Source organism: Chelon labrosus (assembly GCF_963514085.1).
Source record: "Chelon labrosus genome assembly, chromosome: 1".
Lineage (NCBI taxonomy): Eukaryota > Metazoa > Chordata > Actinopteri > Mugiliformes > Mugilidae > Chelon > Chelon labrosus.
In genome coordinates this window covers 24,971,525-24,998,599 of record NC_140337.1, presented here as the reverse complement: position 1 = coordinate 24,998,599, position 27,075 = coordinate 24,971,525, and the positions used below count along the sequence as shown (strand labels likewise).

The window sequence follows — 27,075 nt, the reverse complement described above, 5'->3', positions numbered from 1 at the left end:
AATGGGAGGTTCCACCCACATACCCATCAAAGCTGAGGCTTAACAGTGGAGAGGAGGGTTATTATTTGACTAGTGGGTTTGTCGACTTCACGCTTTAAGCGTCGTGTGGACTAGTCACTGATCATGTGACAATAACAACATGGACGCCTCCGAGAAGAGGATAAGGTAAGGAGCCCAGTGGGTTGTTGCAGCAAACTAGCAGCAGTTTATCAGGTGTGTGGAAATACTTCACTATAGATGAAGCCGTGACATGTCAGTCCTGAAATACAACTAAAGTACTACTGCAATGCATCTGAAAAGGCTAACGCTAATGCTATAATGCTAACAGAGGAACGGTCCAAAACCTCTGGACAGCAGTCAGTAAAAAACAACTACACCAAATGGCCTGTGGTAACAGAGAGAAGGAGGCTGAACATAAACTATTTGAAGTTATTAGAGTTTTAGACCTTTAAAAACATGCTGTGGAGTACTATTAAATGCTACTGAAGGTGCTGAGGTGATGCCTGTTTTTTATACAGGCTATACATATCTGCAGTTCACAGTATGTAGCACATGAGCTGTCTGTTCTCAACATATGTATTCAGGTCAAGCATATAGATTTCATTACTTTCTACTGCATTTTTATTAGTGACGTCATCAGAGACTAGTCGGTGTCGACTTAACTTTCATCACATAACAGTTGACTTTAAAAAATCTGAACTCGCACAACGCAGGAGATGCCGCCGTCACCACTTTAGGCTCTCAGCTTCTGAAACAAGATGAAAACAATGAGTGGGGGCCAACACACACAAATTTAATAAACAACACTAAATATTCCTGACATAATTCTAAAAGAAACTTACTTTACGCTTTCTGTACAGAACAACACAAATTAAATACAAGAATATGCGTTATAACACAATATGAAGAAACTGAATTCAAATTGCAAAGGAAGTGAAAGAAGATGATTCAGACTAGGGGAGATGTCGACAAGCTAAAACTAATATCTGATGATAAAAACTAACTGTTAACGAGATGGCACTGGAATGTTGTTTGAATATATTCTATCACTGGATTAGATAAGTGGCACTTCCCTATCTAAGCTCAGGTTGACGACAACCGGCCAAAAGGCAGCTGCCACAAGCCCCGTGGCTACAAATGAGGAGGAAGAACACGACATGACTTTGTACTGACACGTTTAAACAGTGTACAGTAGAGTGTGTAATGGATTAGCATGTCACAAACTAAAACTGTCCATAATGTAGTTCTTGGAATGAATCGTCGTTGTGTATGCTAGGCGAAATCAAAAATGGTTGTTAACACTGGACGAAAGCTATAAACAGAACGCCTCCAAAACTGTAAAGCGCTTCCAGATCAAAGCACATCCAAGGACAAAGCAGCAGCATGTGGATTAGCTTCTACAACAACAGAGTGTAGCTCCCAGCAGGGCTAGTAGCAATTCAATGTTATGCGATGTAGTTGAATGTAGGAGACTGAGGAGTAACTGAAAGCACTTTAATCCATTTGTTTTTGTCCATCGACTGCAGTGGTTTAGCTTCAAACTAAGCTTCACTTTGCTTTATATTGCTGATAAACGTCTCTGTTAGCAAAAATCACAGGCTACAGACAAACTGAGGAACAAATTAAAGTTGCATTAGTGACTAGATTGATGTTCTTATTCATCCATGTTTACATCTCCCTCAACTTACACTGCCTCCGGGAGGAAAGCGTACAGACGGTCGTATGTACACTATATTACCAAAAGTATTCGCTCACCCATTCAAATGATCAGAATCAGGTGTTCTAATCACTTGGCCTGGCCCCAGGTGTATAAATTCAAGCACTCAGGCATGCAGACTGTGAAACAAGACATTTGTGAAAGAATGGGCCGCTCTCAGGAGCTCAGTGAATTCCAGCGTGGAACTGTCATAGGATGCCACTTGTGCAACAAATCCAGTCGTGAAATTTCCTCGCTCCTAAATATTCCACAGTCAACTGTCAGCTCTATTATAACAAAATGGAAGCGTTTGGGAAAAACAGCAACTCAGCCACGAAGTGGTAGGCCACGTAAAGTGACGGAGAGGGGTCAGCGGATGCTGAAGCGCATAGTGCAAAGAGGTCGCCGACTTTCTGCACAGTCAATTGCTACAGAGCTACAAACTTCATGTGACCTTCAGATTAGCCCAAGTACAGTACGCAGAGAGCTTCATGGAATGGGTTTCCATGGCCGAGCAGCTGCAGCCAAGCCACACATCACCAAATGCAATGCAAGGCGTCGGATGCAATGGTGTAAAGCACGCCGCCACTGGCCTCTAGAGCAGTGGAGACGCGTTCTCTGGAGTGATGAATCACGCTTTTCCATCTGGCAATCTGATGGACGAGTCTGGGTTTGGAGGTTGCCAGGAGAACGGTACATTTCAGATTGCATTGTGCCAACTGTGAAATTTGGTGGAGGAGGAATTATGGTATGGGGTTGTTTTTCAGGAGCTGGGCTTGGCCCCTTAGTTCCAGTGAAAGGAACATTGAATGCTTCAGGATACCAAAACATTTTGGACAATTCCATGCTCCCAACCTTGTGGGAACAGTTTGGAGCGGGCCCCTTCCTCTTCCAACATGACTGTGCACCAGTGCACAAAGCAAGGTCCATAAAGACGTGGATGACAGAGTCTGGTGTGGATGAACTTGACTGGCCTGCACAGAGTCCTGACCTGAACCCGATAGAACACCTTTGGGATGAATTAGAGCGGAGACTGAGAGCCAGGCCTTTTCGACCAACATCAGTGTGTGACCTCACCAATGCGCTTTTGGAAGAATGGTCAAAAATTCCTATAAACACTCTCCTCAACCTTGTGGACAGTCTTCCCAGAAGAGTTGAAGCTGTAATAGCTGCAAAAGGTGGACCGACATCATATTGAATTCTATGAGTTAGGAATGGGATGGCACTTCAGTTCATAGAATGAGTAAAGGCAGGTGAGCGAATACTTTTGGTAATATAGTGTACTTTTCATCTGGATGGGTCAGTAATGCTAATTTGCTAACACTTGTGATAAAATGTTAGCTAACGTTAGATTGAACGTTCAGGGACGTTGCAGTCAATATTTTAGGGCTGTAACTACACCGTTAGGTTAAGTTGATAAACCATAAATCTAATCCAACTTTTTTTTTTCTAACATCAACTAGCTAACTTCAGCTAAAGCTAAATCAGACTCCACTGTAGTGGGTCACCACGAGTTATGGCTAAAAGAAAATGGTAATATAGCTAGCATTTACTAGAGTTTACCCACGATGAAGTGTATTCATCTTCTCCTCTTTGGGTTTTCTTTATTTTGCGGGATTCTATAGAAATAAATCCCAGGTTTGTCTCCTCATAGGTTAGTGCATCCAATGGCGCAACAACTGTCCAGCAATTGTGGCGTTGTAAGCTGATAACGTGACGTCATGTTAAAAATCTATTAATTGTATGTTTTTTTTCCCCTCTATTACAACAACTATTTGCTAACCATTCCATATTTTATTGTGGTTATTTGAGCACTCGCAGCTTGAGGGATTATTGGCACAACAGTTGGTGTCCAATAAAAGCCAACAGTTGTGCGTATACCGGTGCAGGGAAGGTATGTATGTATGTATGTATGTGTGTGTGTTTGCGACTAATCTAGTTTCAGGGACACACACTTGACTCAAGACCAGTTAATCGGGTACAGCTGGTGCAATGGGAGACAAAAGCTGTGTCCACAATTAGAAGGATGCTGATTTGTGGGTTAAGTTTGTGTTAAGGTCAGGGTTAGGTTAAGGTCAGAGTCAGAGCTGGGGTCAAGAGAGTAGTCGCTATGGTTACCAGATTAGCTCAGAACACAAAACTTTTGTTGTAAATTTTAAAAATGTGCAAAACGTGCAACAGAACATGTTAAATAAAACAGAAAATGTAATGGCATTTCTCTTTTTAATACAAATTAATTTAATTTCGTAATGCACCAACCTTACATTAATGTCAAGCTAGTTCATAGAATTACAACAAATTGATTTAAATGTAGAGATATCAAACTGTTTGCTAGTAGACCCAAAAAATAAGGATAAACGAAATTTATCTAAGTTAATAACACTGACCATCTTGTGACAACACAATGTTCTGATGGGAAACTTTTTGACCTGATATTTATGTGGATGTTACTTAGACATGTAGCACCCACCTAGACCAGACCAGACACCCCCACCCCATAGCAATGACACTCCTGGATGGCAGCAGCCATCCCCAGCAGGATGCAGACTGACACAGACACACACACAAAAACACTTTAGGAACAACTAAAAAACAAAAACATGAAGAACAGCACAAGGTGGTGACCTGGCCTCCAAATTCACTAGATCCCAAACTGATCAAATATCTGTTGGATGATCCACAGAGGCCCCTCCCCTCAAAGGCCCCCACTAACAACATCCTGTAGCCAGACACCACAGGACACCCTCAGAAGGTCCATGTCCATTGTCTAATGAGTCACCACAAGGGAGACCTACACAATATTAGGAAGGTGGTCATAATGTTATGGCTGACCAGTGTATACCCTAACCCCCAGATTCTCCAAATACGTATAGTGTCAGTACTCAAAGAATTGACGCATTTGGATTTTTCCCGTCCCACTAAAAAAGCTTTTTCTTCAGCAAACAATAGTGAAGTCGGTGGGTAGAATCTGGGATTATGTGATGTAATTTTTGTTTTTATTCAGTGTTGAGACAAAAAATTAGGAGAGCTCTCTTGCCGACAAGTGCCACGGTGCGGGTGATCAGATCACATCCCTTCTTCGGTTGCTTCATGTAGATGAGATGCAGCCTTTCGAGAGCACCGGTCCAAATAATCCATTTGGAGGCCATAACTCTGGACGGTCTGTGGTGAGAGTCAGCACAGCTGTCACAGCCTCACCAATGTACCCAAGCTCTACGGGACGTTTTCCCTCTTCCCTCTCGCCTGAGATCAAATTGAAAGTGTACAAAGGGATAGACAGTGATTCCTTCTTCTGTGGTGGCCCCTATGTATTCATTACACCTCTCCCCTTTTGTACAATTCTCCTGAGGGAGAGGTATGTGTCACGTTTTTGGTGTATATTTTTGTTTTAATCATCATTACTACATCTGTTCAGCAATGCTAGAGCAACTTTGGCTAGCTTAAAAGTAATCTGACCGTGCAACTAAATTGCTGGTTGTTGCTTCTTCTTCTTCTTTAAATTCGCCAGTTGCCAGAATAAATGGAGCTCACATCAGAGGGCTAGCAGCGTGCCACATCATCGTTTGAGTTTTTTCGTCAGCTAGCAGACCGTGTACCGAGACATTCGCTCAAATTGACAAAAAAGTGTGTTGGATTAGAAAGTGTTTACCCTTAAGCCAGGGGATGTCAAACTCATTTTAGATTAGGGGCCGGACCAGTAACATAACGACATTATAACGTATAAATAACTCCTGATGTTTTTGAACAACCCGAAATTCCTTAAGAAAAATAAGAATAAGAAAAGTTTTAGGTGGAATTGTGCACCCCCTAGTGGACAAATTATGAATAGCCGTTGTAATTTCCACAATTTGCATGTTAGACCCTCTGGTGGGCCAATTTTGGCCCGCGGGCCTTATGTTTGACACCCCTGCCGAATATAGTGTGTGTGTGGCTATGTATATGTGTATTAAGCCAGGTGTGGAGCAGTAACATAATAACCTATAAATAACGACAACTGCAGATTCTTCCCTTTGTTTCAGTGCAAAGAAGGAAAATGAAAATGTTTACATTTAATGAACTATACTTTTAAAATGCTATGAACAAGGTAATTGTTTCAATAAAAGTAACTGCTGTTCCTAATTTGTCCACTAAAGGTTAATTTAAGGTACTGCAGGATGTAGATGCTGTAACCTACGTATACCTGTATGTTTTACTTGTAGGTTTGTCAATCTGTCTCGCTTTGTAACAACTCCACCCAAACACTAGTCGGCACTGTGTCTTTCTTTGTCAGTCAGCTTAATTTTTGTTTCTACTTCCTGCTTCACTTGCAACAACTTTCAACAAAATTTTGCCAAAGACTGAAGAATGTTTGTATCTCCGAACCTCCTCAGTTAACGTTTCCTCCATGTGTGCCATCTTTATTGATCCAAAACAATCAATTAGAAAATTGCGGAAACAGAGAAGAACCCGGAAATCCTAAAGCGCAAACATGCTAATACCAAGCGGACCAATCACAGCTCTTGTGGTCTGCGTCACCGTGGCGGGTAGTCACATTCCTGGGGAGGTGTTTTAGTAAAAGTTGCGTAACGTAACACGACGCTGAGACTGAAAACTGAACTGCAGAAGGCAGCAACATGTCTCAAATGATTTTTCTTAAGAGGTTTCAGCTTGTTCATGAAATGTTCTCGTAAAATGAAACTTATTTACAGGTCATTATGCTATGACGTTACTGGTCCGGGCCCCTTGGGATCAAATTAAGCTGAATGTGGCCCAATGAGTTAAACATACACCCCTGCTCTAGAGTTTTATTGTTAGATGATCTGCACAAATAAAAATAATAATGTTTTAACCTCCTCTGTGCTCCATCTTGAATCGTTCCACTAGTTCATTCCACTGTCTGTATAGAGCAGCAGGTATTTGCAGTATTACTAACATATAATTCATAATATTTAGAAATAACATGCACTCATTTCTTTCCTCAGAATCAGAGAGTGAGCTGAACAAGCATTGTCAAAGCCTTGGCTTGAGGAAATTAGCCATTATGGTTTTTCCACACACACATACACACACATAAACACACACACACACAAGTGTAGAGAGGAGATTCGCTGTGATCTCGCGAGAGAATTTGTCAGTCCCATGTTTACAAGCGGTATTTATTAGAAGCAGTCTCCCCCTATCGTCGCAGCTGTACGGTCCGGCCGAGCGAGTATTTGGTAAAGTGGCTGCTCCTGCTCCTGCTGCTCCTGCTGCTGCTGCTGCTGGGAGGAGACCTGGAGGAGACACTCACCGACAGCACGCCGACGCCTCCTCTTTATTTTGGAGGGGGGAAACATTTTTAATTCATTATTTTTTTTGCCTTGTCCCCCTTTTGCCTTGTTTGCTGTCCAGGCGGAGCGAGCATAAGGGAAAAGCAAAATAACCGGCCCCGCTCCTCCTCCTCCTCCTCCTCCTCCACCTCCTCCGCCTCCTCTCCTCTCTCCTCACTCTCCTCTCCTGCGAGCAAGTCGTCGTCTCGGCGTCTCTTCGCATGATTATCTGGGTAAGGACAGCGACACTGGCGCAAGATGTTTGTTTGCGCCTGTGAATAGCTCGTTTTGAGCATTTTATGGGTGCGCAGGTGGATAAATAAATAAATTAATTAATTCATAAAAAAAATAAAAATAATTCGGTCTTAATATTTTATTTATTTTTTATTTTATTATTTTTTATTTTTTTCATCATGTCTGCATTAAAAATGATGCCGCGCACGCTGCGGACTCGTGCATGTCGCGCACTAATTGACGGAAGCCTTGTTTATCTCGTGCACGGTCACTGAGTGATCTTTGATTAATGGTTGAGCGGTAGCCATGGTTACGGGACGTCTCTCCCTCTCTCTCCCTCTCTCTCTCTCTCTCTCTCTCTCTCTTGGCTGCCTTGCTTATGAGCACAGTTTTTGTGGAATATGCCTGGATGATGTCGACCGTGGAGCGCCAAGGGAAATGGCACCTCGGTGCGTGGGCCTACATCCAACCGCCAACCACCAATAGCAGTTTATTTGTTTATTTATTTGTTTTTTAGTTAATTTAGGGGGTGGCGACCTCGTTTTGGCTCAGGGGGCCGCACCTGAAGTTTGCAAGTACAATTTGTGCACATTGCTGCCACCTGCTGTTTAGTTCTGGGTCGCGTTATGTCCGCAACTCCTGCTAAAGTACTTCGACCCCTAGTGGACAAATTAGGAATTGCAGTTAATTCTTCTTTGTAAATTCATCCCACGGGCCAGACTGGATCATCAGGGGATCATATGCTGTGTGTTTCTTAAAAAAAAACAAGTTAAATTTCTGCACATTGCTGCCACCTGCTGTTTAGCCCACCAGATGATCCAATCTGGACCGTGGGATGAGTTCATCTCATGATCCAGTCTGGCCCGTGGGAGGCCAGACTGGATCCTCTTGGGGGCCTAATTTTGGCCTGTGGGCCATATGTTTCTTAAGAAAAGTAAGTTAAATTTCTGCACATTGCTACCACCTGCTGTTTGGTTTTTAGTCTCAGTTGTTCCGTTAAGTCCACAGCTCTTACTAAACTCGTACGACTCCTAGTGGACAAATTAGGAATAGCAGTTACTTCTTCTTTGCGAATTCATCCCATGGCCCAGATTGGATCATCTTGGGGGCCTGATTTAGGCCTGTGGGCCGTATATTTGACATGGTCTGAATGTTTCTTAAGAAAAATAAGTTAAATTTATGCACATCGCTGCCACCTGCTGTTTAGTTCTGAGTCTCAGTTGTCGCATTATGTCCCCTACTCAACCCCTAGTGGACAAATTAGGATTAGCAGTTACTTCTGTTGAAAAGTTCTTCTTCTTTGCAAATTCATCCCACAGACCAGACTGGATCCTCTTGGGGGCCTGATTTTGGCCTGTGGGCCGTATGTTTGACATGGGCCGTATGTTTCTTAAGAAAAATAAGTTAAATTTCTGCACGTTGCTGCCACCTGCTGTTTACTTCTGAGTCTCAGCTCTTACTAAACTCGTACGACTCCTAGTGGACAAATTAGGAATAGCAGTTACTTCTTCTTTGCGAATTCATCCCATGGCCCAGATTGGATCATCTTGGGGGCCTGATTTAGGCCTGTGGGCCGTATATTTGACATGGTCTGAATGTTTCTTAAGAAAAATAAGTTAAATTTATGCACATCGCTGCCACCTGCTGTTTAGTTCTGAGTCTCAGTTGTCGCATTATGTCCCCTACTCAACCCCTAGTGGACAAATTAGGATTAGCAGTTACTTCTGTTGAAAAGTTCTTCTTCTTTGCAAATTCATCCCACAGACCAGACTGGATCCTCTTGGGGGCCTGATTTTGGCCTGTGGGCCGTATGTTTGACATGGGCCGTATGTTTCTTAAGAAAAATAAGTTAAATTTCTGCACGTTGCTGCCACCTGCTGTTTACTTCTGAGTCTCAGCTCTTACTAAACTAGTACGACTCCTAGTGGACAAATTCAGAACAGCAGTTACTATTATTGAAAAAATTCCCATATTCCTGCCGTATGTTTGACACCATGGGAAAGAAGCATACGTGCAGATGAAGGCTATTAAGTAAATACTGGCAATAATTCCTTTAACTATCCGACAAGATTACTTTTTTTTGTTTTGTGTAATGGTGGGCGCTTGGATAAATGTACGGTTATGGCTTGAGTGGACCGTTTGGGATTTGTCCACTAGGGGGTTGCACTCTTTTAGTAAAGGCTGCGGACATAGCACAACACAGAGACCCAGAACTAAACAGTAGGTGGCAGCGATGCGCCAAAATTGCATTTATTTTTCTTTAAACACTTTAGGTTGCGCATAAAATGTTTTGTTAAGGGATAGTTCTTTAAATGCACTTGTTCTCCTTTGCACTCAAACAAAGATAAACATCTGGAGTTGTTGTTAGGTTATTATGCTGTTTTGAGATGGGTTCCATGTGGATAGCCACATACACAGTAAACCTAAATGCTTTTCTTAAAAAATTAGAATAGAATATACAACAGTACTAATATTAAAATTTTAATATCTCTAAATGGCTGCGACGAAGCATCATTATGTCTGGACCAGTGGCATTGCTTTTCGGTAATAGTTATTGTTTCCTGGCTGTGGGTTGTGCTGTGGGTTTATTTTATTCATTCTCGATGCAATCACTGCGACCGTTTTCCGAGATTAATCAAATCTTGTAAATGAATGCGTGTTTGTGCTGCCAAAGAGAAAGCTGACTCTGCATTTTCAGTCTCTGGCTCCCACACTGTGGTTTGTGCACGTCTTATCAATGCATCCAACAAAGAAAAAACATGTGCTGTGTCTGTTTGAGTCCAAATTGTTGTGTCATGATTCGATTTGATGTTGCTTGAGTTTCCTGAATTTGAACGTTTTCTGTGCACCCAAACATGGACAGATTAGATTGCCAGAAAGGTTGAGGTCAACGGTGTCCTCAGACAACACAAGATCCTAATCGGCCTGATCTGATTTTGGACGTCTTTTCTTGTATTCTCCTAGATCACATGTGCACCGTGCATCTTGATTAAATCCAATAAATATTTCTGTCAAAGTTAATGTAGTGCGGAGAGAGTAGCTCTTACCTTGGCTCCAGAAAACCTGTGTTCTTCTTCTCTGGAATATTTTTCTTCTTGATGCTGTCTCCAGGAAACTTTTTTTAAACGCAGCGTTCAGTGTTTGTTGTTGTTGACGTTGGGATGTATCCCTTTTTCTGATGTTGAATCGAACTGGTAGTACTGAATGACAATCACCTACTACCACCTCGCCAAACATCCACTTTGCATAATTTGCAAATTTCTGCCTGAATTACTTAATTTTCCAGATTTAAGTTCTTCCACACAACAGACATGTTTAGTGATTTTGGTTCCTCGTCTTCTTCGATTTAGCTTTGATGCTAACCAACCGTCTTAAAACAGAAGAAGAAGACGTTTTGACACTACAGGGACATGGTGTTGGTTTATGGAAGACCTAAAATAAATAACCATGACTAATGATCAGACTTGACTGAAGCCTTTGTCTGAGTGGACTTGACGTATACAAATCAAGTTGGTAGTATTGGATGACGATCTTCCACTACCAACATTCATGAACATTAGCCAACGTGAGAGAGGCCTTTAGCTGCTTAGAAGTTCCCCTGGGTTCCTTTGGGACCTCTCAGACTATTATGGAGTGATCTTTGTTGGTGGACCACTCCTGTGGAGGGGAACAGTCGTCTTCAATCTGTCTGACTGTGGATTATTTTTGGATTCCAAAGTCTTTAGAGATGGTTTTGGAACCTTTTCCAGCCTGATGAGCAACAAGAACTCTCTTTCTAAGCTCCTCAGAAAGCTCCTTTGTCCGTTGCCATCATACACTTCCACAAACATGTGTTGTGAAGATCCGACTGAGACCAATCCCCGACCAGACTCTCTTTCTATTCATTGGAAGCACTTCTGAACGGAAGGACTCTAAGTTGGCCTTGATATTAACTTGTAATCCTAGAAGTGCAACTCACATATATGTAATATTGGCTCATTTTCCTGCATGAACAAATGCCAAAGTGTAATATTTCTGTTTTATTTGTTTGATTGGGTTCCCCTTGTCTACTGTCATGAAAATCCGCTCAAGTTTTGAGTCATTTTTATGCAGAAATGTAAAAAACTCAGACAGGCGCAAATGCTTTCAACAGCTCTGTATTATATATTATATATTTTTACACTGGTTTCGACTTCCCTCCCCAGTGCTTTATCCTGAGACACATGACTTACACTCACCCCCAGTGAAACCAATCCTCCTGTGAACTTCATACACAAATTCCCCAGGCTAATTTGAGAAGTGACATACTTTCTCCTAACCCAGGCCCAAGCCTCTCCAGTCAGTGTCTCCCTCTTCATTCCATGACGAAAATGATTGTTGTGAGACTCTGCAGCTGTCCTCGATGACACGGATGGCACAGACGCACGGCAGTTGTCAGCGATGGCACAAAGCGATATACTGTAAAGAGGAAACTAGTGAGTGTATGTTGTAGTAATAGTAGTGAATCTGTGACGGAAGAAGTCTACAACCCAAAAACACTGGAAGCACAGGGAATCCACAAGCCTCATTCGGTCCAGAATTCAAAAATAGACCTGTCAGCGCTTCTAAAGCTGATGAATCTGTAGTTTTAATAGCATCTATTTATTTTCTATCTATTTTTGAACAGTGGTCTGCACAGCTTCCAGTATTGTTTGCAGCAACGGTGACAGTTTTGGTACCATTGTGAGCGTCTGGATGAATACACTACACAAGTTGTCGCTTTCACGATTCTGGCTTATTTACTAGCGCTGTCAAAGTTTATTTTTTTAATCTTTAACCCCATAAACTGTTTTTTTTTACGTGTAGTTAAAGCGTGCATCTTCTATCATTATGACCCTCAGCCAGAAATCGGGAATTTATCAAAGCAGCAGCAACGCTGTGGAAAGCAAGCAGAATCTAAAGTGAAATAAATCATTTTACGAGAGCAGAAAATGCCAAAATTCCCAAAAGAGGATGAAGAGGAAAACTTGCAGAACCAGACTGGTCCAGTGATGTGGCATTTTGAGTGCAATTGCTTAAGGGTTATGAGCGTAACAACGCCAAAGCTGCAAAACAACAAAGAGGAAAAGAAGAAGGCCTTGGAGGAGGGCGGGGACAAGTGCAATGGCAACAGCAAAGACAATTACAAATCCATCCCTTTTTCATCATGAATTCTGACATGAGAAGCTGGACTAAGCCTCTACATGGATGCATTCACTGTCTGCTTTCTCCGAAGGGAGAACGCGAATGAAGCAGGATTTCACCTATCAAAGTAGGCAAAGAAGAGGACAAAACACAATTGGTCCATGCCATTGTAAGTTTCTGGCCCGATAGGTGGCAGCTTCACCCTGCATCAATCAGGCATAAATTATGACCACCTTGTGACTCCAAAACAGTTGTGACTCATCAGAGAATGGACATGGGCCTTCTGAGGGTGTCCTTTGGTGCCTGGCAACAGAGTGTTTTTAGCGGGGGGGGGCTTAGAGGATCATCCCACAGATACTTGATCAGTTCCGGATCTAGTGAATTTGAAGGCCAGGTCAACACCTTGTGCTGTTCTTCATGTTTTTTTTTTTAGTTGTTCCTAAACTGCTTTTATGTGTATGCCTGTGTCAGGCTGCTAGTTTCAAGGAGTGTCATTGCTATGGGGTGGGGGTGCCTGGTCTGGTCTAGGTGGGTGCTACATGTCTAAGTAACATCCACACCAATGAATGCTAGGTCCAAAAGTTTTCCAGCAGAACATTGAATTGTTACAAGATGGTCAATGTTATTGACTTCTCCTGTCAGTGGTTTTAATGTTGTAGCTGATCGGTGCATATACCTACCAGACTGGGCATCCTGAACCTGTTTTCTGTAGGCCTTGAGAAAAATCAAAAAGCATCCACAAAGGTCTGGGTTACATAAATGTGCCGCGCCACACTTTGTGATCACGGGTGATTGAGGATTGTTGTCATTTAAAATCTACAATACAATGAAGTTAAAAATTGAAGAGGTTAGAATACCTTTTCAGGCGACTGTGTGTAGTTCAGTACATGACGGTGATTTTGAACCAAGACTAAAATCTACAGCCGTCAGTGAACGCTTCCAATGTTGCACCTAATTTTGTGTTTGGCTATAAATGCAATAATGCCCAGGGACAGTTGTCTTTCTCCTGATGGGCAGGCAAGACCTGTGTTTATGTTTCGCAATGTAAGGTTGTCAGAGTGACAGAATCAGCTGAGAGGTGTCGTAAGGGATAGGAGGCAGCTGTGTGTGTGTGTGCTCCCATACAGCTATCTTTCTGAGGACCAGTTTGAGTTTTACACCATCAGAGTGAGGACATTTGTGCAAAGTTGGTTAAAAGTTGATTTTAGGGTAAAGGCCTCATTAGGTAGGATTACGATAAGGGTCCTCACAAAAATAGCCATACAAACGTGTGTGTGTGTGTGTATATGTGTGTGCGTCGCATTTGTGTGTATCAACGCTATTTGTGAACACTGCCTCTGACTTGTATACAGTATAGCGAGTCTATTTCTGTCGTGCCAACTCTCTTTTTGGCACACACACATTATAGTCACACAAACACAACATAAATATGGTCAATGGGGCTAGGACTTTATTTCCACTACGAGTTAAAAAATAAACAGGAGATTGCCTTTGCAGTGTCCCACAGAGACCTCCCAAATGTCCAAGTATTAAAACCAGGCACGGCTCATCCATCTTATTGCCTTACCCAAACAGATGACTTCATGACTATGGAGATCCAGACAACGATCGGTAGTAGGTTTCAGCCAAGCCCGATCTGTTCTAGTTATTTATTTTAGGTCTGGCATGAACCAGAACCACATCCCTGTAGCATCAAAATGATTTCTTCCTCTTCTGTTGTAGTCACGATTGGCTAGCATCAAAGCTACCAAAGGTCACATGACTGAACATGTCTGCTGTGTGGAAGAACTTAACATATGTTTGTCAATTATACAATGTGTATATTCAGTGAGTTGGTAGTAGGTGATCGTTGATCAATACTACCAACTTGATTCGCCTCCAAAAAACAAAACCAACAACAACAAACACTGATGGATACCGAAGTCAGTTCCATGATGAGTATTCCTGAACATTTGGTTTGCAGCCCACAGCCACTAACAGTGTGCAAGGTATGAGAGCTGGACCCTAGCAGTTAGCTAACATTGTTTTCATCTTTCTCTGGTCTTTGTATACCCTGATCAGGCATATCATTATGTCTTAATATTGTGTAGGTCTCCCTTGTGGGGACTCATCAGAGAATGGACATGGGCCTTCTGAGGGTGTCCTGTGGTGTCTGACAACAGAACATTTTTCGTGGAGGGGCCTTTGAGGGGAGGGGCCTCTGTGAACCAATACTTGATCAGTTTGGGATCTAGTGAATTTGGAGGCCAGGTCAACACCTTGTGCTGTTCTTCATGTTTTTTTCATTGCTATGGGGTGGGGGTGCCTGGTCTGGTCTAGGTGGGTGCTACATGTCTAAGTAACATCCACACCAATGAATGCCAGGTCCAAAAGTCTCCCAGCAAAACAGTCAATGCTATTGACTTCTCATGTCAGTGGTCATAATGTTGTGGATGACTTGTGTATGCGGTGAATGTATGAATTTCTGTGTGCCTCTTTGACTGAGGTTGGTGCTGAGCTACACACACCCACAGAGTAGGGGAGTTGAAGTTGAAGTGGGCCCTTCAGCCACACTCTGCAAGGTTGTGTGGAGGTGTGTGCACGTTTACCGCAGTTTCATAATACCCATTACTTTCATCTGCATTTCAATATCTTTTTCTAAATGCCACGAAGAGGTGTACAAACTCTATAAGTCAATAAGTGGTATACACACTGATACGATGTCTCTGCCAGCTGGCCTTCCCATAGAGCTTCCCTTTCTCTTCCCCAGTGTCCATGCTGACACTTTGATGGGTCAGCGGCTACACAGCACTACAGGCAGCAAGCAAGATGTGATGCTTTGTGCATTCAGCTTTACGGTTTACTGACTGAGTTCATTTTCCACAGTAAAGTACTCCCATGCTTTCGGTCCTCTTCTTCTTTGATTTTTGGCAGCTTTGACTCTAGTCAGTCTCCACTAAAAACAGAGAAGAAGAAGAAAATCTTGGTTTTCATCTGGAATCAAGGCCTCATACCAATCTCCGGAAACCAATTGGGACGTGCCTACATGATACAAACGTGAATACATAATATTGATGGACAACACAAGCAAGATTGATAGCCAGTGTTTCCTCTACCATTGTATTAGGAGCCCCATCCCCCCAACGGCAACCCGTGGCCCTCTTGTATTTAATTTTATTTTCCATTTTCTTTCCTGAACAAACTGAATAGCCTTATATTATTTACCTTATTTGTGTTATTTACACGACGGCATGTCATTTGTGCCTCTATATGGTCACTCGTTTACAATTCTCATGTGAGACACACTAGTGACTAGCAGAATTAGCAATGGCAAATGGCATAGCATTCAAAATAGTAAGTGTAGAGCTGCTTTATTGATACAGCATGCCCGGAATTACTATTAAAGGGATAGGTAAGAGCATTGAGGTAGAAAACTATGTCAATAATTAATGATTAATGATTTTATTATATACGTACAGGTGTGTTGGTTGGCATAAAGGTTGAATATAAGATGTAACAGGCTGCATATACAGTATATGAAATATGAAACCATTATTTATCTAAGAGTTAAAACAGCTGATTCGGCTATATTGGTTTCTGTATGTATGGTTTTGTTTAAAATGTAGACTAAACTAAAGACTATAGCCCTCACACTGACACAGGTTCAATACTAGCCTGCGCCCTTTGCTGCAGGTTTGCCTTTTCAGTTTCTTCTTCATCACTCTCCTTCAGCATAATCACATTACTTCTTCTATCTCCGTCTTTCCACAGATCTGAGGGGAAGCAGACCAGAAAACTGCCCTCCCTAATTGGAGACAGTATCCCAACCACAGCTCCAGCCACACAGACGCTCTTCGTCGCCAATCATGCAGTCCCCTGTTCTTCTCCTTCTCCCCTCGGCCTTCCTCCTGTTTCTCATCCTCCCCGGATGCTTCTCCCAGAGCGAGGCCGACCTTATTGTCCAGACGCGCAACGGCCGAGTTCGCGGCACCCGCTTACCGGTGCTGGAACGAAGCTACGTCACCGCTTTCCTGGGCATCCCTTTTGCCGAGCCGCCGACTGGGAAGCGGCGCTTCCGTCCTGCAGAACCCAAGCATGGGTGGTCGGGGGTGTATGAGGCTAACTCCTACCCTAACGCCTGCTACCAGTTCGTGGACACGTCATTCCCCGGCTTCCATGGCAGCGAGATGTGGAACCCTAACAGGGACATGAGTGAGGACTGCCTGTACCTCAATGTCTGGGTGCCCTCCTCACTCAGACCTCACAATCTCACAGTCATGGTGTGGATCTACGGCGGAGGTACTTCAATCAAACTTTAGGCTAGACATGGTTCATTCCTCCAGTGCTGGTACTCAGTTAGCATTGCCTACTTCCTTTCATGGTATTCCTGGGGAAATGCAGAGACGTTTTTAATTATCAAGTAAAGATAGAGCAAAGTGAGACACCACAACCTAGAAGAATAGAATTTGAATAACAGTGTCCTTCAAAATGGGTACACGTCAACTATATTCTTAAACTAGAAAATTCCTGCGGAAATTTTGACTGTGCCGATGATGCTGACGTCCAGTTGAAAAGTGTGCGTGGTAAATCACTTTATAAGGAAAAACATCATACTATATCACATTATTAAATTCGGCAACCCGGCAACAAAGTGACTGGATGGGTGTGAGTTTGATGTCATGCATGTTGGAGGATACAACAAACCAAACAGGATGAGGAGGATGCAGTAGGCCTGGCTGAGAGAGAGAGACACTGAGAAGGGTCGTCCTTTATGCTTCGCCTTCTACAAACCGAAGGGCAGGTACAGGCAGCAGACCCCTCCCAGCTCCACCTGAAAGCCAGCATCAAATAAGGAAGAGAGTGGGAGGGATCGTCACACCCCCACCTTTAAGAGGGCTGTCCTCACTAGGATCCCCAGACAAAGAACAAGAAAACCTTAATAACTGATCCTTAATCATAATAATTTTAATAATAAAACTCATTACTGCTATCTGAGCAATAGTTTAACAGTTTACAGCACAGTGTTACATTTAGAAAAACATCTATAATAAACTTAACACATCCAGGCTGTAACAAGGAATCAGCGATGAAGTGAAGACCTTCAAATTGTCCTGTTAGTCCAGCTCTTTGTCTCATGTTGGACGTCACTGCAGTCTGTCTGGATCAGCTGGAGGAAAACTATACGTGGACAAATAGACATGTCAAATAATGTTATGTAACATACTGAATATAACTCTTATGAGTGTTCAACAGCTCATTATTTATTTAATTAAAAACATCATATTATATTAAATTACTCCAATTATTTATATATACTGTCATTAATGTTGTTACAAGCCATAAACGTTTCCTACTTTATGTGATGGAATAATATATATTTCAGTTTGACACAGTTTTAGTGGCTAACCCCACTAGCCTCCGCGTTAGCTCGCGGCTAACTCCCGCGGCTAACTCGCGGTTAAGTCCCGCGGGTCCGCGGTTAAATCCCGGTTAGCTCGCGGTTAAGTCCCGGTTAGCTCGCGGTTAGCTGGAGGCTAACTCCGCGGTTGAGTCCGCCGCGGTTAGCTAGCGGCTAGCTCCGCTAGCTCGCTAACATACATGAGCTATGCTGGAAGGCTAGCCTAAGGCTAAAACATTGGGCAGCGAGTAGTTAACTTCTATTAACAGTTCAGCTATGTTGGGCACAAACACTTAACATATAAATAATTCTAGAAATTCACTTACCTAATAAAGTGATAGCACCAACAGAGGAGGGAGGGAGAGAGAGAGGGAAGGAGGGAGAGGGAGAGAGAGAGGGAGAGAGAGAGGGTAGGAGGGAAAGAGGGAGGGAGAGAGGGAGGGAGGGGGGGGGGGGGGGGTCATGGAGTGTTCTGTCTCCCCATTGTAACAGTCTGAGAGTCCCTAATGTTTTGTCAGTCTGTGTCTGTAATGCTATAGTGGGAGGGGAGGTGGGAGGTTGGAGTGGGGGGGGTCATAGTGTCAGGTTCTGGCTCCCTACTATAGTCCTGTAATGGGTTAAGTGGTCATAATGTTTTGGCAGTCTGTATCTGTAATGCTTAAGTGGAGTGTGTGTGTGTGTGTGGGGGGGGGGGGGTTATAGTGTCAGATTCTGTAGCCCAACTATAGTCCTGTAATGGGTTAAGGGGTCATAATGTTTTGTCAGTCTGTGTCTGTAATGCTATAGTGGGAGGGGGGGATGGGGGGGTTGGAGTGGGGGGGTCATAGTGTCAGGTTCTGGCCCCCTACAGTACTGGAGTAATGGTTTGAGGGGTTTTAATGTTGTGGCAGATCCTGTTATCCACTGAGAACCCTTTTCCCTCCACTTTCTGTGTGCACCTGTGCTGGGTCTGCTCGTCAGGGGCCGTTGCCACGACTACACGCCGCACATATACTCCTCCTGTACCCTAGGATTTGCCCTCCGAACAAATGCTCATAAATCAAAAACTACAAGTCCTATCGAGAAAACGAACACATTGTGAGTGTCAGCCGAGGGTTTTCTACAATTTAGTGTTGTTCCCACGCGCGTACTGCGAAAATTGTGGCCGTAGTCATTTTAGAAAAAAAGGATGCGACGAGAAAAATCGTCGAAAAATCGCTCTCGATTTCCACATACACAAAAGCCACACCATCTGAAAGCCAACAAAAATCCCTACGTTTTTATATATTTTTTATCTCTGTACCTCAAAAACTGTGGCCACAGGATCAGAGAGAAACTTTTTTTTTTAGAATTTCGAAGAAAATCTGAAGTTAGAGTGACGGTTAGAGTGGGCCATAGGGATCCATTATAAACGATGATTTCTGACGTTTTTTCCAAAATTTCTCCAAAACGTAAACTGCGACCCTGACCAAACCGTAAAAGGTATCGAAACGCCGTTTTCAGGACTAAAAAGCTACACTTCCCGTGCCTCGTACAAACTTCCAAGCATTTTCCTACTCCGAAGCACGGCTGAGTAATCGCTCGGCAAAGCGAAGCAGGAGATTTCGGAATGTTGCCGCTTTTTTCGGGCTTCTCCATTCATTTCAATGGGCCAAAACGCCCGCTTTTTGCCCGATTATTCTCGCCCCGTTGGACGAATCGCTTAGAAAAGTCATAGCACACTTGTCCCGATTAAGGCGCACGTCTGGATATACAATTTGTTTATTTTTTTTAAGAACTCTGGGAGGAGAAGCGAACCGAAAAACTACGGAAGAAATATAAGAATAATAAACGCGAGCAATAGTAATATATGTGCCATGCACAGGCAGGCTGTGCCTGCCTGTGCATGCACTAGCTCCCATTGCCTGCAATGGGAGCTAGTGCATCGGCACAGATAATTAAAAGAAACTGCGATAACGGACTAATTCTAAACTGTTGTATTTAATATATTCAGGGTTCTACAGTGGCTCTTCTTCATTGGATGTGTACGATGGCCGTTACCTAGCTCACAGTGAGACAGTCATTGTGGTTTCCATGAATTACCGGATTGGTGCCTTTGGTTTCCTTGCTCTTCACGGCTCCTCTGAGGCTCCTGGCAATGTGGGCCTGCTGGACCAGAGGCTGGCACTGCAGTGGGTACAAGACAACATCCATTTCTTTGGCGGAAACCCCAAACAGGTTGGTTTTGCATTGTGTTAACTTGGGATGTCCCGATCAAGTTTTTCTCTTCTTTAAAAAGTAGTGTTCAGTGTTTGTTGCTGTTGTTTCACTGCAGCCTTGGCCAAGCGCACATGGTCACGTGATTTTGGTTCTTATTCTTATTCTACTTCAAATTTTGGCAGCTTTTACGCTAGCCAACAAAGTGGAACAATGCCACAGGTACATGGTTTCGGTTTATGGCAGACCTAAAATAAATAACTACCAAAGATCCGGCTTGGGTGAAGCCAGATACCGATCAGGACATCCCTTTGTTTAACATATGATTTAAGATGAGCCAATTTGAATCCTGATCTTTATTTGTTCTCATCTTATCTGTGAAACAGGTGACTATCTTTGGCGAGAGCGCCGGCGGTGCTTCTGTAGGATTTCACCTGTTGTCTCCGGACAGCCGGCCCACCTTCACCAGGGCCATACTGCAGAGTGGGGTCCCCAATTGTCCTTGGGCCTCGGTCAGCCCCGCTGAGGCCCGTAGACGTGCCACTCTGCTGGCCAAGCTGGTCGGCTGCAACGGCGGCAATGACACTGAGCTGGTGGACTGTCTGCGTGGTAAAGATGCACAGGAGCTTATTGACCAGGAATGGCAGGTAATGCAGACTTCGCCACAACACAGTTTCAGAGTCAAATGCAATGAAAGTAATGGCATAATTTTAGACCCATGGTAAACTCACTTAAGTTTGCAATATATTTGGGTGTGCGCCGAGCAGGTTCTGCCATGGTCAGCCCTTTTCCGGTTTTCCTTCGTGCCTGTTGTGGATGGTGAGGTACTGCCTGATACACCCGAGGCCATGCTCAACTCGGGCAACTTTAAAGACACTCAGATCCTCCTTGGCGTCAACCAGGATGAGGGCTCCTACTTCCTGCTCTATGGAGCACCAGGCTTTAGCAAGGACAACGAGAGTCTCATCTCCAGGGACGACTTCCTGGAAGGTGAAGTTCACACAGCTAAGAAGCAGCAAAAAGCACAATTCTGTTCCAGGCTCGGCACAAACTAGGTTGGAATAGTATGTGTGGTCAACAACTGCAAAATAAAAGCAAAATAATTTAAACATTGCTCTGACAGTCCTGAAAGCTTAGTCTTAATGCTTTGAATGTGTAATGATGCATAGTTTAGGGTCAGTCAGCCATAAAATACAGACGTATTCAATGCAAAACAGAAAGTAAGGCAACAGATTGTAAAATGCAAATACAAGTTACGACCACAGTTACACCCATAAAACCTTTCACATTTCACTTTGTCAGGGGTTAAGCTGAGCGTACCGCACGCCAATGACATTGGCCTGGAGGCAGTGGTGTTGCAGTATACCGACTGGATGGATGAGAACAACGGGATGAAAAACCGCGACGCCATGGATGACATTGTGGGCGACCACAACGTCATCTGCCCGCTGGCCCACTTTGCTCGTGCCTACGCCCAACACAACGCCCACAAGGCTAACATGGGAGGACCTGGCTTTGGGGTGATGAACAGTGGAGGAAACACGCAAGGTACGATATGTTGAGTGAGTCTATGTTCCATTTCACACTTGACTTGTATATATTTACCAATCAGGCATATCATTATGACCACCTTCCTAATATTGTGTAGGTGTCCCTTGTGGTGAATCATCAGAGAATGGACATGGGCCTTCTGAGGGTGTCCTGTGGTGTCTGACAACAGAATGTTGTTAGTGGGGGGCCTTTGAGGGGAGGGGCCTCTGTGGATCATCCCACAGATACTTGATCAGTTTGGGATCTAGTGAATTTGGAGGCCAGGTCAACACCTTGTGCTGTTCTTCATGTTTTTTTGAGTTGTTCCTAAAGCGTTTTTGTGGCTGTCATTGTGGAGCGTCATTGCTATGGGGTGGGGGTGCCTGGTCTGGTCTAGGTGGGTGCTACATGTCTAAGTACATGAATGAATGCCTGGTCCAAAAGTTTCCCTTACAGGCACCCCAAATGACGATGGTGTTTATTTGCATTCAGAGCACAAAACTGAGATTGGATCTGGAGAGCTGGCTGAGGAGGCATGTGGGGATGCATGTTAATACCAGGTGTGAACACGGGCACCAACAGCTAGCCACTTGGAATCTGAGCTGTAGTCCTTATAGTTGGATAATCATGTGGGTGGAAAAAGGATGGGGCACCAGTGTTAGTAACAGAAACGTTATGCAGATTATGTTTACCCAATATTTACAGCTATTAAGCTTCCACATGTATTTTCAGACATTTACAAATAACTCAGGATATTGCCACCAAGACCAGAACTGGTCTGTTTCATTTTATTTGATTGTTCATGTTTGAAGAGGTTTCACATACTGATAGTAGCAGAGTTACATAATGTACCAAACAAACATAACAGGAGAATGTTTCTTTCTTCTGCAAATGCAAAACGATTAAAACGCAATTTAGACAACATGCATCATCCTTATATACATATTTTCTCCTCTTGCTCCTTAAAGGGGGGATTTACCTCTACCTTTTTGACCACCGGGCATCCAACCTGGCCTGGCCTGAGTGGATGGGTGTGATCCACGGCTACGAGATCGAGTTTGTCTTCGGCCTTCCTCTGGAAAGGAGACTCAACTACACCCAGGAAGAAGAGAAACTGAGTCGACGCATGATGAAATATTGGGCTAACTTTGCAAGGACTGGGTGAGGCATCACAGTGTGTCAGATCAGTTATCTTCAAAGCTGGAGTTACCTAACTAAAGAACTGAATGTCCTGCGTCCATGTGTTTAATACGGGGATGCTCTTAAAGGGTAGATGAGTTTTCTCTAGACGTGTGTCACAGTTAAGAGACAATTCAATGTGGATATGATAATTGGGATCGTTGTTTAAGCATAACTAACGTCAAGTCAGTTGTGTTGCAAAGCCGACCACTCTCTCCCCTCTCCTCTTTTTCCAGTTGTCTTTCTGTGACTTGTCTCCAACCATGAATGTCATTTATCTATCAATCTGCAGAGCTTCATTATATCTCATGTGTCTGTTACAGTATATGCAATGTAGGCCTATATAATACAGTGTTTCCCATTCAATGATAATACTATGGAGGTCCACCATGGTCTCATAATATTTTGCACATTTCAAACAACCTGCTCTGTACTTAATTTAACATGGCGGAGAAAATGGCATGAATAGCTCACGTAGCATGTGAAGCTATTTGTGTTGTTTAGTAATAAAAGGCGCTGACATAGACGCCATAACATACATACGTCGACTACGCCAGTGCGATCCATTTATACTTGTGCGTTCGTCAGTCTGTCTCACTCTGTAACAACTCCACCCAAACACTAGTCGGTGCTGTGTCTTTTTTGCCAGTTGGGTTAATTTTTGTTTTTTACTTCCTGCTTCACTTTCAAAAATGGCGACTGAAACCTTCGCCAAAATTTCGCTGAAGACGAGTCTTACAAACATTTGTATCTCTGAACCTCCTCAGTTAATCTTTCCTCCATGTGTTCCATCTTCATTGATCCAAAACAATCAATTTGAAAATTGCGCAGATGGAGAAGTAGCCGGAAAGCAGAAACAAGCTACTGCCAAGTGGACCAATCACAGCTCTTGCGCTCTGCGTTGCCACGGCGCGTAGTTAAATTTTTAGGGAGGTGCACGTCAGCTATGGTGTTAGGGTCTGCGCTGTCAGAAGTATAAACCTCCTTTTACAGTAATTTAAAGAGAGTTGGTCAAAACCCAAAGGAAACGACTCTAGCCATAACGTGAACTAGCTTAACTTTATAAGCGCTAGCTAGCAGATTCAAAGTCAGCATTTTACTATAAATTAGATTATTTAATGACATTAATGACATGAACTGCACAGGCTGCTGAATCCAACAAAATCCGCTAAAACCAACATCCACATTATTACGGTAATTTAAAGACGGATTGGTGAACACTTCCTAGTCTTGGTTTGAACTAGATGTGTACAAGCCTTGTGGCCCTGAACTGTAATGATCCAATGCAAATACTTAAATATCAGTTACTTTTGTACAATAGTAATATCCTTTCTGACTCTTTCTCTATCTCTTCTACCGCTGCCTCGTCTTTCATGCCTGACAGAAATCCCAATGAAGGGCTGAGCGACAGGGGAAAACGCTGGCCCCAGTTTACTGTCAGCGAGCAGAAGCACGTAGGACTCAACACCGAACCGCTGAAGATCCACAAAGGTTTGCGGAACCAGATGTGCGCTTTCTGGAATCGCTTCCTGCCACGCCTCCTCAACATCACCGGTAAGCTCTTGTTCTGATCGTGGCTTCTACCCGACACGGAACGTAACATTACAGGCCTGAAAGTGTCCCAGGAAGGCTTTTACAAGTAAATGCTCTAATATAGAAGACACAAATAAAACATAAGAAAAAAAAAAACATAAAGCTACTCTCGACCTGAATACATATGCTGAGAACAGACAGCTCATGTGCTACATACTGTGAGCTGCAGATATGTATAGACTGTATAAAAACAGGCAGCACCTCAGCACCATCAATAGCATTTTATATTGCTCTACAGCGTCTTGTTAGATGGGATAGTGTAGCCGTGTTATGTCTCTGAAGCCTTCTCTGTGAAGTTGTTAACTGACTGCTGTCCAGAGGATTTCAACCGTTCCTCTGCTAGCGTTAGCATTAGCCTTTCCAGATGTATTGCAGTAGTACTTTTCTCACGGTAGTATGGGCTTCATCTTCAGTGAAGTATTTCCACACACTTGAAGAACCGCCGCTAGTTTTCGGGCAGAATTTTTATCTCGTGTGGTGTCCGGTTGCTGTTCTATGATTGGTCAGAAATTGGAAGAGCTAATATTCGCAGTTTGACCACTAATCTCTCCTGGGTACACACTGTGTGTGTGGGTGAACGCTGAATGAACGGCGTAATCCGACGGACGCAGCCGTCAAAAACTCCCGCGTCTCCCACAATGCTTTGCGTATGTGACGTATACTGCAGTGGGAGGAGCCTATGGAGTTTGGCACTTTGTCTCCTCGCGAAGTTTAAATTTTTCTCGTTCTTGCCGCCCTACAAGCAGTAACAAGCTTTAAAGGGAAATTACTGTTTTTTACAACCTGGACCTTAATTGTGGCATAAAATACGATCGTTTATTCACCCATTAACATTTTAAGTCGTTCGGGAGATATTTAGATCCATCGGAGCACCACGTATATCCATCTAGACATCGTTTGAACGACTCCAAATGACACCAAAGTTATATGGGTGAGTAAAAGATCGTATTTTATGATAGAAATAAGGTCCAGGTTGTAAAAAAAAAAAAGTAATTCCCCTTTAAAGCAACGAAGTCGACAAACTAAGTTATCGACTAGTCTGTGCTACCCCTACTACACAGTACATTTTACTATAGAAAAATAAACAGGTGGTTGGATGCTATAGCACAAGCTTATTTGTCATGTAGAAGCTTAAATGCTCATTTAATGCCATTCATGGCACCGTCAGGCTTGAGGTTTTAAAAGCTAAATTTCAATACTGAATCTATAATATTCACAAAATGGGTGAATAAATAGAATACATAGCCACGAAACTCAGACCTCGGCCCATTTGGCAATGAACTTACTACACAGACACAGACAGAAAATAGATGAGACCCAAACCCCCCCACCCCCCCATTGCATCTGTCTTCACACCGGCTCGTTTTACCTCAGGTCCTCCCTCTTGAAGTTTCGCCACCAATGAGGAACCGCCAAAACGCGACGCCACGTGACATCCGCGGGGCAGAGCGCGGCATTAAACCCGCAGCTGCTGACCATTCTTTCCACTGTGTCTCTCCTCAGACAACATAGACGAGGCGGAGCGCCAGTGGAAGGTGGAGTTCCACCGCTGGTCTTCTTACATGATGCACTGGAAGAGTCAGTTCGACCACTACAGCAAGCAGGAGCGCTGCACCGACATGTGAGGCCGAAGAAAGATGACGACTTTTCCTCCATAGTCCCTCCATGAACTTCCTTCATATGTTTTTTCTGTGAAACAACAACAACAACACGCCAACAAAACGCAGGCTCCTCTTTGTCTATATTATTTATACTATTTATTTTTTATTTTCTGGGTTTGTCTGTAGAAATGACGGACTATGGAGGAAACTTGTCCTGAGTGTTGGAGTACCTGTAAAGAAGTGTTATTACCTCTGAAATATTGTGTGCATATGAGTGTAGCTTCCCCGGTTTAGACCTCCGACCAGCCCACTGCACCGCTGCTCGTTCCACCGTGAAAATCACTCCTTGTCCTCGTGCTCATCGTGGTTTTTCTTTTTTGTTTGTGTTTTTTCCACACTGTGTATTTATTTGTCGTGTTTTCGTTAAAGCCTTTCAGCCCCCTGCCCTTGTTCACGAGTGTTTTTATGACCACCGTTCACGTCATTTTTTGTTTCATTTCTTTTCTACGACTCATAGAGACACCTTCACCGCGCTAGCCCGGACGGATTCCACGCTACGTTTCAGACTTCTCAGCGCTCGGCCCGCCGTGAATTATGTTTGTGTTATCTTACGTGTGCAGCTGTCACGCATTTCATTTCTCTTCTCACAAATCTATCTCGGCCCTCCCATCTTCAGTCTCCTCTTCCTCTTCCTCTCTTCCAGGATCTGCTCCTCTCCAACCCCCACCCTGCCTTCGACATCTCCAACTTCCTGCCCTTTAATTTTCCTCTCCTCTCCAGCTGTCATATTCGTCTCTAATCAGTTTTCACTCTCTTTCATCCTCCTCTTCCTCCACTCCCTCTCTCCTCACTCCTTTCCTAAAATCTCACCTTTCTTCCTCATCTCGCTCTCAGTTGCATCACTCTTCCTCCTTCCTCCTCCTCCTCCTCTCTGCATCTCTGCCCTCCCCCTCTCCCCCTTCTCCTCCTCTCCCATCTCCCGCCGTCCGTCCTCTGGCTTTCTTGTTAGCCTAATGGAGGCAAAGTAATTCACTCAGCGGCGGGGTAATGTGACAGAGCGCTGGCTCAGCCTCTGGCTCGGGACGCCGCTTACGGGCGGTTGGAAAATGGACGCGATGAGGAGGTGGAGGAGGAGGAGGAGGAGGAGAGGTGGGGATGTGGCAGAAAAGATAGAGAGAGAGAGAGAGAGAGAGAGAGAGAGAGAGAAGAGGAACACACACTTATATAACTGTAGACTCACGTTGGACATCGGATCCTGCT

At 43.7% G+C, this 27,075-nt stretch overlaps 1 protein-coding gene across 2 annotated transcripts; it reads left to right on the top strand.

Annotated features, from left to right (window-relative positions):
- Positions 1-26: 26 nt before the first annotated feature.
- On the top strand, positions 27-26,290 carry ache (acetylcholinesterase (Yt blood group)). 2 transcript variants are annotated; one of them, XM_084548015.1, is made up of 9 exons: positions 27-165; positions 16,111-16,638; positions 19,710-19,933; positions 20,299-20,559; positions 20,680-20,902; positions 21,215-21,460; positions 22,411-22,603; positions 24,006-24,175; positions 25,718-26,290. In XM_084548015.1, exons 2-9 carry the CDS (start codon positions 16,206-16,208, stop codon positions 25,837-25,839), a joined length of 1,872 nt encoding a protein of 623 aa, XP_084404141.1. In that variant the 5' UTR covers positions 27-165; positions 16,111-16,205; the 3' UTR covers positions 25,840-26,290. The 2 variants fall into 2 exon arrangements, with proteins under 2 accessions (XP_084404141.1, XP_084404142.1); XM_084548016.1 differs by lacking the exon at positions 27-165 and adding an exon at positions 7,083-7,217.
- Positions 26,291-27,075: the final 785 nt, after the last annotated feature.

Coding starts and splice junctions, on each gene's coding strand:
- ache (XM_084548015.1), top strand. CDS start 16,206: ATGCAGTCCCCTGTTCTTCTCCTTCTCCCCTCGGCCTTCCTCCTGTTT. Junction 16,639..19,709: donor GGTGTGGATCTACGGCGGAG/GTACTTCAATCA, acceptor TAATATATTCAG/GGTTCTACAGTGGCTCTTCT. Junction 20,560..20,679: donor TTATTGACCAGGAATGGCAG/GTAATGCAGACT, acceptor TGCGCCGAGCAG/GTTCTGCCATGGTCAGCCCT.